This window comes from Nerophis lumbriciformis, linkage group LG22, assembly GCF_033978685.3.
Source record: "Nerophis lumbriciformis linkage group LG22, RoL_Nlum_v2.1, whole genome shotgun sequence".
Lineage (NCBI taxonomy): Eukaryota > Metazoa > Chordata > Actinopteri > Syngnathiformes > Syngnathidae > Nerophis > Nerophis lumbriciformis.
The window spans coordinates 11,203,172-11,215,435 of NC_084569.2; the positions used below are offsets into that span (position 1 = coordinate 11,203,172).

The 12,264-nt window shown below is 38.7% G+C and overlaps 1 protein-coding gene across 1 annotated transcript; it reads right to left on the reverse strand.

Moving 5' to 3' along the window:
• Positions 1-1,550: 1,550 nt before the first annotated feature.
• LOC133615568 (protein VCF1) lies at positions 1,551-11,730 on the reverse strand. The gene is made up of 3 exons (XM_061974256.1): positions 11,162-11,730; positions 9,391-9,499; positions 1,551-2,404 (listed from the first exon to the last, which is right to left on the reverse strand). The coding sequence occupies exons 1-3, from the start codon at positions 11,176-11,178 to the stop codon at positions 2,183-2,185; spliced, it is 348 nt and encodes a 115-aa protein (XP_061830240.1). The 5' UTR covers positions 11,179-11,730; the 3' UTR covers positions 1,551-2,182.
• Positions 11,731-12,264: the final 534 nt, after the last annotated feature.

Consider the following 12,264-nt stretch of genomic DNA (forward strand, 5'->3'; position numbering starts at 1 on the left):
TTCTAGGCAGTAGGCAGATTGTGCTGCCCTCTACTGGTCATTTCTTAAACTTTATTTTAGTTTAGTTATTGGTTGGATTATAGTCTGCGTTACGGGTTTTATATTTTTAAATGTTTACATTCAAATGTGAATCATTTCATATGTGCACTTCATCGAATACTGCATAAAAGATATATAAAAAGCCAAATGTATCTTTAATGATGTGTTTATTTTATTTTTTTATTGTGTGAAAGCGCAGTTATTTTAAATTCAAACTTTTATCGCTACATTACAAATGTTCTCCTATTATGAATTTCTTCCAGACAAAATTCCAGTAATGAATACATTTTTAAAACCTTATTTGTTTTATTAAAAATATGTTCTCATTATGTTGATATTCTCGAGTTTTCTAGCAAAATTTAAATGTTTTTTTTTACTATAGTGCAATTTTTTTTCTCATTAAATTATGCTTTTTTTTTGTCTGGAAACTTAAAAGGTTTTCCTCATCTTACTCTGAAAAAATATATACTTTTTTTCTAGTAATATTACATATTTAGTCCAATTTTTTCTTTTAATGATTGTTTCTTAATGTTCTTGGTAATATTTATTCTAATTATGACATTATTCCCGAAGTAATTGTAATACATTTTTTTTATTTTGACCATTGAATTTAGATTCAAGCAATGGCAAATCCCTGCCTCTCATGTGGGATGAATTAGTGTCTATCCTATCGAGTCCCAGCAATTAGTTTGATCCATTGTTTGTACAATGGAATGACAAATACCTTCCACAACAACATGCAAAAATGTGTAACACGGCTCTATGTAACAGTAATGAGGTCTTCTGCCAAAAGAAAATGCCGCCATGAATCAGACATATTTCTAATACGGAATTATCATTGGCTCATTTGTCATCTCTAATTTAACATCAATCACTGGCGGCGAAGTAATGGGGGCTGTGGACGTAGCCATGGTGACGCGGGGCTGCATTAATACATGTAATCTGTTATTGTGTCTGTAAAGGCGACGTGTCGTGTGCTAATTAAAGACGTCTATGGCGGCTCCTGCCTTACACACAGGTCAGAGCTCGTTAGTGAGGGGCTCAATGCAAGGATAGTCATTCATTGAACAGCATACCACCTACCCCTCACATGCAATGCTGTGCTTTAAACCCTTCCTAAGGGATTTAATAATTTAGTCTTAACAAATAAGTTTTTTGGGGGGGTTTTAGGTGTCCCCTTGACCATTGATAAAATGGAGTGGAATGCCAACGAGGGTAATTCCATCCTAACAACTGTTGTTATGCTGGCACAGGTTGCATCATAACAGCTGTTGTCAACCACGATAGAGTGAAATGTTTTTTCATGGAATGCTCACTCCTGGAGAGGATAAATACTTTGAGTCTGGCATCAAGCATTTATAGCTGTCCAAAGTCTGTGAACATTAACTGATGAAGCCTGCTCGGACAATCTGAACAGTCCAGTTGTGATCGGTTCAATGCCGTGGATGAATGAGAATATTTAGTCATTAATGGCAATATGGACATTGAAGGCGAAAAAGGAAAAAAATATATTTAAAAAAAAAAAAACACACTTTATTATTTCTGATATGATTTACAAGAGGAGTCAATGACATGTTGACTACTAAATACAAAAAATATAACCATGGAAAAAAATAACTCTTGAAAGCTGAGCTGAGCTTTCTCTGGGTTTCAGGATCACACACCGGGAGTTACGGGTCTAATAACGTAAAGGCAGGTGTTACTAGGGGCTGTCTGTATTATTTGTAAACCACAGTCATTATTTGTTGCTCTGTCATGTGGACTTAATAGCAACATTTGACAAGTCAAAATAAAAGTGGAAGTGTGGCATAAATCGCTGTGCTAGGACTTTTTATTTATTGTATTGAATCTGAAGATGATTTGTGGAGCTAACTATGAGGGGGGGAAAAGGACAGAAAGGTTCAGACCTACAACCTCCCTGAGACTTCATATCAGCCAGACATCCTACTATAGAAGACTAAACGAGTCAAAAGTGACTGGCCTAAACTTGTGATTTTTGGCAGCTCTTCTCATTCGCGTGTTAATAAAAAGCATCACACTGCAGCAGCGTGTAAACCAGACCGCTCTGGTCACAGTTCTTATTGCTGATTCTCTGAAGCCCTGATACCTGATCAGGTCGTCTCGGGGGGGACACGGAATGAGGTCACAGTGTCTCTTGGACGTGGCCTCGGCTCTGCAGGCTCTGAAAGTGCGCCTCCCTCAGAATGCGGTTGATGTGCAGGTAGGAAGCCGTCTGCTTGGGGCCCCCCAGGTCGAAGGAGTCGCTGGAGCTGAGGGGACTGCAGGGGCCCGCGGCGCAGCGGCTGCTGCTACAGCTCCCAGACGCATAATCTGGACTGCTGAGACTGCTCTCACTATTGGAGGACTAAAACAAAGAAAACACCTGTTACTACTAATACTACTAACATTATCTTATTCTAAACCAATATTGGATACACTCCATTGTGAAACCTTGCACAACCTATCAGGTGTATAACAAAATGCAATAATGCTTAATTGTGAGAGGTATTAATTTAATTGTTTATTGTATTGCTCGTTTGCAGTGCCTTTAAAAAAGGAACTGCACTTTTTTTTGCCCATCATTCACAATCCTTATGCAAGACAAGAACACCTATGTTTTTCTTTTTTATGCATTCTAACTAGAGATGTACGATAATGGCTTTTTTGCCGATATCCGATATTCCAATATTGTCCAACTCTTAATTACCGATTCCGATATCAACAGATACAGTTATATACAGTCGTGGAATTTACACATTATTATGCCTAATTTTGTTGTGATGCCCCGCTGGATGCATTAAACAATGTAACAAGGTTTTCCAAAATAAATCAACTCAAGTTATGGAAAAAAAATACCAACATGGCACTGCCATATTTATTATTGAAGTCACAAAGTGCATTATTTTTTTTAACATGCCTCAAAACAGCAGCTTGGAATTTGGGACATGCTCTCCCTGAGAGAGCATGAAGAGGTTGGGGGGGGGGGGGGGGGGGGGGGGGGGAGTAGCGGGGGTTGTATATCGTAGCGTCTCTGAAGAGTTAGTGCTGCAAGGGGTTCTGGGTATTTGTTCTGTTGTGTTTATGTTGTGTTACGGTGCGAATGTTCTCCCGAAATGTGTTTGTCATTCTTGTTTGGTGTGGGTTCACAGTGTGGCGCATATTTGCAACAGTGTTAAAGTTGTTTATACGGCCACCCTCAGTGTGACCTGCATGGCTGTTGACCAAGTATGATTTGCATTCACTTGTGTGTTTTAAAGGCCGTACATATGTGATTGGACCGGCACACAAAGGCAGTGCCTTTAAGGTTTATTGGCGCTCTGTACTTCTCCCCACGTTCCCTGTACACAGTGGCATTTTAAAAAGTCATACATTTTACTTTTTGAAACCGATACCGATAATTTTGAAACAGATACCGATAATTTCCGATATTACATTTTAAAGCATTTATGGGCTGTTTGATATTATCGGACATCTCTAATTCTAACTCATTAAATATGGCAAGTATGAGGTGGCTAACAATCAAGCTAATGGAGTACCCTATTGCCCTATATATTAAAAAAAAAGATTGAAAAAAAATCGACAACAATAATCCATTTAGATCTCTTGACCTAAATATGTACCAAGTATTAGTGATATTGTTATAAGCGCTAAAGGCAAACTATTTTTAGTGGTCCTAAGATCACAGAGAGCCAACTAGCTTATGCAGCTACAGTACATAGACATATTGAGCCCGGTGAGCTGCTGCATCGCTTCTGAGTTAGTGAAAGTTAATTCTAGATTATAAATCTTGCCTCTCACCTGTATAGTAGAAGGTTGTTATCATAAACAGAGAAGTTAGTAAACTTTGACATTCAACTTAGACCCATAGATCGCAATAAAGACACGTAATAACGCTTGTTTGCGTTTTTTTATCTTTTTTTTTTTTTTTTACTTCCGGGTGGATTATGATTAATGCTTTATCTAAACGGGAATATATGAACATCAGTGGGCATTCCAGTGAGAGCAGACATTGTAAAGTATGTGACTATTTTATTATGTACGTAATTTGTATTTCTTGTGTAGTACTTAGCAATATTGCTACTGCCGGATTGGTTTAGCACACAGCTTCTAAAACTTGTAGCTCATCCTCCCTATATGCAGGTTCAAAAAAATAAAGTTCTGGATCATCGTTGTTGAAGGTAAAAGTGAACGTTGCGATGTGTCTGTGAAATTAATACGTCGCCTTATGCTTAAAATCGTCAAAATATGTAATTACCACATGTTATGAATGTGCCTGTTACTACATTACATTTATACTGTACTTACAGCTTGTAAATAAGACAGAGGTTTTTAGAGCGCTTTATTGGCGGAATAGAGTGACTCCAATTGACTTTCAGTGTTAGCGGACTTCTGCTAGCGTTTATTTACGAGTTAGAATGCATAAAAAAATAAAAACATACGAGTTCTTGTCTTACATAAGGATTGTAGAATGAAAAAAAAAAAGTGCAGCTCCCCTACGGAAGAAGCCTTGTTTCCATGTTGCTGCAACTTCCTGCTTCTGTGTAAAAGGCACAGGAACATAAATGCTAAACCTGTAAGATTCATCATAAAAATCAAGGTCAAAAGTGCTTATTCTTTATCAATATTACATTAAAGACAATGCATATTTGCATATTCTGTTGCTAGATTATTTTGCTTATTTAAGTGATTCATCTTAGATTTAAATAGACAGATCTCTGAAGACAAGACACTACTCTCAGACATCCTGTCAAGAAAAAAATAGTTTTCCAGTCGAAAAAGAAGTACGGTACTTCTGGCCTTGATTTCAGATATGTAATCTTGTTGAAATTTCCACTCATTGTGGTGTACTCAAGAGTACAATTTAGGCCAATGAAATCTTGACTTTCAAATGTCTCTACAGTTGGTTATATCTTGCTTCAATATATGCTGCAGAAATACTTTGAAATGTCATCAGATCTTGTCAGGCATTTGAAATCCACTTTTCCTTTCAGATGCCACAACATACAGTGCCCTCCAAAAGTATTGGAACGGTGAGGCCAGTTCCTTTATTTTTGTTGTAGACTGAAAACATTTGGGTTTGACATCAAAAGATAAATATGAGACAAGAGATCAATATTTCAGCTTTCATTTCCAGGTATTTACATCTGGATCTGAGACACTACTTAGAAGATAGCATTATTTGTAATAGAACACAACATTTTTAGGTGAGCAAAAGTATTGGAACATATAAACTTAAAATAGATTAAAGTGAATAAGACTTAATTTTTAGTTGCAAATCCTTTGCTTTCAATAAGTGCATCAAGCCTGTGAGCCATTGACATCACCAAACTTTTGAATTCTTCTTTTGTGATGCTTTTCCAGGCTTTCACAGCAGCCTCTTTCAGTTGTTGTTTGTTTTGGGGGGTTATTCCTTTCAGTCTCTCCTCTTCAGCAGGTAAAATGCATGCTCTATTGGGTTTAAGTCTGGAGACTGACTTGGCCAGTCTAAAACCTTCCACTTCTTGCCCCTGATCAACTCCTTTGTTGTTTTGGTCGTTATCTTGCTGCATAATGAAGGATCTCCCAATCAGTTTGGTTGCATCTTTCTTTAAATTAGCAGACAAAATGTTTCTGTAGACTTCTGAGTTCATTTTGCTGCTGCCATCATGTGTACATCATCAATGAAGATGACGTCCCAGAAGAAGCCATGCAAGCCCAAGCCATGACATTATGTTTCACAGATGAGCTTGTATGTTTGGGATTATGAGCAGATCCTTTCTTTCTCCAAACGTTCGCCTTTCCATCACTTTGAAAGAAGTTCATCTTTGTCTCATGAGTCCCATAAAAGAGGCTCATCTCTGTACCTTTTGGCAAATTCCAGCCTGGCCTTCCTGTTCTTCTTGCTAATGAGTGGTTTGCATCTTCTGGTGTAGCCTCTGTACTTCTGTTCATGAAGTCTTCTGCCAACATTAGATTGTGATACCTTCACTCCTGCCCTTTGGCTCTGGAGGTCGTTGCTGATGTCACTAACAGTTGTTCTTTATAGCTATCACAATGTTTCTGTCATCAAGTGCTGATGTTTTCCTTGGTCTACCAGTACACCAGTGGTTTCTTTCTTCTTCAGGACATTCCAAATGGTGGTACTGGCTATGGCCAATGTTTGTGCAATGGCTCTGATTGATTGTCCATCTTCTCTCAGATTCACAATTGCTTCTTTTTCACCCATGGACAGCTCTCTGGTTTTCATGTTGGTTCCACCTCTAAATGCAGTCTGTACAGGCAAAACTTATCCTACCCAATCTGAAACTGAGCTCAGACATTCAGTGATATTTATTGTTTGAATAATCAATGTAATTTGGAGACACCTGGGCAACAAAACACACCTGTCAGTCACATGTTCCAATAATTTTGCTCTCATGAATAATGGGTAGGTTGAAACAAAAGGTGCTATCTTCTAAGTTGTGTATCAGATCCAGATGTAAATACCTGGAAATGAAAGCTGAAATGTTGATCTCTTGTCCCATAATCATCTTTTGAAGTCAAACCCAAATGTTTTCAGTCTACAACAAAAATAAACGAATTGGACTCACTGTTCCAATACTTCTGGAGGGCACTGTAAGTGTACCCGTGTTGACAAAAACAAGCAGTATGACAACACCACGAAGCTGGAAAATCTCGTACCACCAAAAGGTATGGTGGAGTGTGCAGACTTAAAGAACAGTGATTGATGTCTTTTTACAAGAAGTGTAACGATTAATTAAATATAGCTATATATAAATTAATTTTCCTTAGATTAAACTACATTGATTTGTACTCGACAAGTTTGTCTTCCAGAATATAGGTATCAATCCAAGACTGTTTTAAAACGGAATCGATCGATTTTATCGATACTAGTAAAAAAAAAAAAACATTGGATTTTTAAGAACGGCAGACTTTATTTTGAAGTTTACCACATTTAATGATAAGGACATTAACATTAAGTCTGTCTGCCCGTCTGAGGCGTCATCAAAACAAAAATGGCAGATGGCTACAGTCGTCGAAAAATATAACAAATGCCTCAATATATCAGTTATAACAACAACAACTTTCAGCTACAGCAAACACAATACAACAAAAGCCACAACAAAGACAAACGACAACACAATAATATAAAGCCACAACACAACTGTGAGCCACAAAGGACACGACAGACAAAACAGAAGTGACAGCAGAGCAAGTTACAGTGACGCACCGACTTCCAAAACAACAAAAACAACATGAAGCGACAACAAGATAACTGGCAGCCAAGGAAAAGTTATTTCATCAGAAATAAATTAATACAAGCGATGGATCAAGGAGGCTATGAACATTAGGAAGTGAGGGGCCAACACTATTATACATGCTTCCGCACACCTGGGACGCTGTCCTTCATCAGCGACACCAGGGCGAAAAACAGATATGGCCGGGGTTGGGGAATTTTTAGCAGGTGAATCTACTGTTAAAATCTTTGTTAGTGTACTTTTATTAAACATTTCTTGAACACTGAAGATGCGAGCAGACAAGGTTTCCTCTTGGTAATTCAACCTAAAGTGTGAAATTCAATGCTTTGGCCAATAATTGTTGTTCACTTGCTTGTATCAGGCATGTGATCACCCTTTGAGGAAAACTGATGAAAAAAAAAACATTTCTATCGGCACGAAGTGCTGCTACACAAGCCCCGAAAGTAAATGTTGAAACACAAGACTACATTTCCTGCAATTGGGTGGATTCTACAATATATTTTACCTTTAGATTTATTCTCATCTTTTTTGACACATACATGTACCATGTAACGTACCACAGAAGTTTGATTTTTTTTGTAGATAATTTACCAACATTATTATCATTGAAAATGTAATGTAAAGTTCTATAACATTCATGCAAATAATTCAGAAAACGTTACCCATTTGGCAACACTATCATGTAACCACGCCCCCTCAGGTAATATACTGTCGGTGTTGTGACCTCTGTTTACATCTGTCACGTCAAAAATATAACTTCTTGCTGGCTCCTAGTAAATGCTATTGAACTACATCTGGTTCGGAACTAACAATGTTCGGATTGCAATCATCAAAATTTTGTGAGCAGCAAAGTACATTGAACAAAAATAAAAAACGCAACACTTTTGTTTTTGCTCCCATTTTCTACCGCTTGTCCCTTTTTGGGGTAGATCTAAAACATTCACTATATACACAAAAGACCTATTCTTCTCAAACATTGTTCACAAATCTGTCTAAATCAATGTTCGTAAGTATTTATTCTTTGCCAAGATAATCCATCCCACCTCACAGGTGTGGCATATCAAGATGCTGATTCAATCCAATCCACTTTATTTATATAACAGCATGATTAACCTACTCAGTGGCCTAGTGGTTAGAGTGTCCGCCCTGAGATCGGTAGGTTGTGAGTTCAAATCCCGGCCGAGTCATACCAAAGACTATAAAAATGGGACCCATTACCTCTCTGCTTGGCACTCAGCATCAAGGGTTGGAATTGGGGGTTAAATCACCAAAATGATTCCCGGGTGCGGCCACCGCTGCCGCCCACTGCTCCCCTCACCTCCCAGGGGGTGATCAAGGGTGATGGGTCAAATGCAGAGAATAATCTCGCCACACCTAGTGTGTGTGTGACAATCATTGGTACTTTAACTTTAACTTTATTATTGCACAGGTGTGCCTTAGGTTGCCCACAAAAAAAGGCCACTCTGAAATGTGCAATTTTATCACACAGCACAATGCCACAAATATCGCAAACGTGCAGTTGGCATGCTGACTGCAGGAGTGTCAACCTGAGCGTTTGCTCGTGAATTGAATGTTAATTTCTCTACCATAAGCCGTTTTCAAAGGCATTTCAGAGAATTTGGCAGTACATCCAACCGGCCTCACAACCGCAGACAACATGGAAACCACACCAGCAGGTGCACCTCCATGATTGTCTGAGACCAGCCATCTGGACAGCATGTTTGAATGTTGTATGAATGTTTACATTTGTATTTAATTTCACAATTATACCTGTTGTATCCATAATTCCCCTGCAAGAAATACTAGGAATAGTGTTGTATGGTATACCGGTATTAGTATAGTATCACGATACTAATGAATCATATTCAGTACTACACCACCTCTGAAAATACTTACCCCCGTGCCCAGTATTTATTTCACAATCACACTGGTTAAATTTGGTGGGCTGAAGAGTTACTTAATCGATTTCTACTCATTAAATCTTTTCAGAGACAAAATATAACATCATCCCTGAATCGTATTGCCAACCCCAAACTCTGAAATGGAAGTTACAACCCTACTGTTTACACTTGTAGGACACTTTGTAAATGGCGTGGATCAAATGTGGCCGTACCTCCGAGTCCCAGGCATCCCGTCCTGGCTCAGGGGAGAGAGGGTGAGCTCGGTTCTGCCTTTTGGCCTGAGGAACCAGGTGGCTACTCTCATCACCAGCACTCCTTTTCCTAATTTAAGTCAACATGAAAAAAAAAAATCACACAATTGGCATGATATGGCATACAGAAAAGTCATAACACAGGACGCTACCTGAACTCTGTCACTTAATAATGCTGATCTAACAAAACAGCCACTGAGCGTTATGGCTGTTCGCACTACTAACAGTGTTCGGATTGCAATTATCCAAATTTGGTGAGCAGCAAAATACATTGTTCACAAATCTGTCTAAGTCTGTGTTAGTAAGCATTTATTCTTTTCCAAGATAATCCATTCCATCTCATAGGTGTGGCATATCAAGATGCTGATTCAACAGCATGATTATTGCACAGGTGTGCCTTAGGTTGCCCACAAAAAAAGGCCACTCTGAAATGTGCAGTTTTATCACACAGCACAATGCCACAAATATCGCAAACGTGCAGTTGGCATGCTGACTGCAGGAAAGTCAACCTGAGCTTTTGCCCTAGATCAGTGGTTCTTAACCTTGTTGGAGGTACCGAACCCCACCAGTTTCATATGCGCATTCACCAAACCCTTCTTTAGTGAAAAATGTTTCAAATTCAAGACAAAGTTACTGTATTTTTCGGACTATAAGTCGCAGTTTTATTCATAGTTTGGCTAGGGGTGCGACTTATACTCAGGAGCGACTTGTGTGAGAAATTCTCAACACATTACCGTAAAATATCAAATAATATTATTTAGCTCATTCACGTAAGTGACTAGACGTATAAGATTTCATGGGATTTAGCGATTAGGAGTGACAGATTGTTTGGTAAACGTATAGCATGTTCTATATGTTATAGTTATTTGAATGACTCTTACCATAATATGTTACGTTAACATACCAGGCACATTCTCAGTTGGTTATTTAAGCCTCATATAACGTACACTTATTCAGCCTGTTGTTCACTATTCTTTATTTATTTTAAATTGCCTTTCAAATGTCTATTCCTGGTGTTGGGTTTTATCAAATAAATTCCCCCCAAAAATACGACTTATACTCTAGTGCGACTTATGTTTTTTTCCTTCTTTATTATGCATTTTCGGCCGGTGCGACTTATACTCCGAAAAATACGGTATGTTTTTTTTTTACTGGTGCACATTTACAAAATGAACTGTGCATGAACATCACCTTGTTCAAAGAACACAACCAACACAGTGCATGAACTCACAACAAATTACACACCTGCAAATCAGTGTGACTTCTGCTGTTGCCATATCCATAATACACTGACAGGGAGAAGTTTTTATTATTACGATTAGTCGGGTGTGTCTTGACCTCCGCTGAACCCCTGAGGCAGACTCACCGAACCCTTAGGGTTCGATCGAACCCAAGTTAAGAACCACTGCCCTAGATTTTCTACCATAAGCCGTCTCAGAGAATTTGGCAGTACATTCAACCGGCCTCACAACCGCAGACAACACCAGTAGGAACCAGGTAGCCACTCTACCTCCTTTTACTAATTTAGGTCAAGTTTAAACATGGAAAAAAAACACACAATTTGCATATGATATGGCATACAGAGAAGTCATAACACACCACCTGAACGCGTTCACTTAATAATGCTGATCTATCAAAACTGGGCGTTATGGCTGCTCGCACCACTCTGTAGCTATGTTAACAATAGACCCATAGCTTTTTCTTTACATTCGCTGTCCTCCATACGACTCACCTGCTTTCAGTCAACATGTGGTGACAATAAATGCATAAATCTCGACGAAGTTCTGGGCAAATCTCCTCTGGATCAAATAAACTGCTCGACGGCTGCTAGCAGTTAGCTTGCTTTTTTGACAGCTGATTAGCCACCTTAAGCGAGCGCACCTCCCCGGCTAGCTAATTGTGGTTTAAGTGATGAAATTAGCCATTGCCGGTCAATTAACAGGACAACCGAAAATGATTTAACAAAACACATACAAATTAACGGATACTTTACATCACGTCAAGGCTTAAACTGCCAACGACGGGGGTCAAAGAAGCCGACTGTCTTTCTTTACGTCATCTACAAGCTAACGCTATTAGCCTTTACGTCGACACTGGAAAATGACCGCTTACAGCTACTATTTTACCAAACGCGTTCAGCTTATCGCTTAACGGTTGGACCACACTTCCAACTCAGACGGTTAGATTTGACCAAATTGTAATTTAAGCTTAAATCGAACCGCTAAACTAGCCTTCATTAGCAATCACAGCCAGCCGCTGTTCTTATGTTTACATGCTACTGCGCATGCGCGAGGACCTCCAGCGATGCGTTTACGTGGGGTTGGAAAAATGTGAATTACCCTTTTTGTGCAGCAAATTTAATCCATCCATCCATCCATTTTTTTCTACCGCTTGTCCCTATCGGGGTCGGGAGGGGTGCTGGAGAGATTGCATCATAATTATAATTAGCTTTAATTCGTCAAGTATGTTTACCATGAATTGAATAACGTGGACCCCGATTTAAACAAGTTGAAAACGTATTCGGGTGTTACCATTTAGTGGTCAATTGTACAGAATATGTACTGTACTGTGCAATCTACTAATAAAAGTCTCAATCAATCAAACATAAACGCACTAGGCAAATTTGGTATTTTTGTAAACGACTGAAACATAGAAGTGTTTGTCAACATTATTATGCTCCAGGCAAAACATTTTTGATTGATTGATTGAAACTTTTATTAGTAGATTGCACAGTACAGTACATATTCCGTACAAATGACCACTAAATGGTAACACCCCAATAAGTTTTTCAACTTGTTTAAATCGGGGTCCACGTAATCAATTCATGGTAAATGA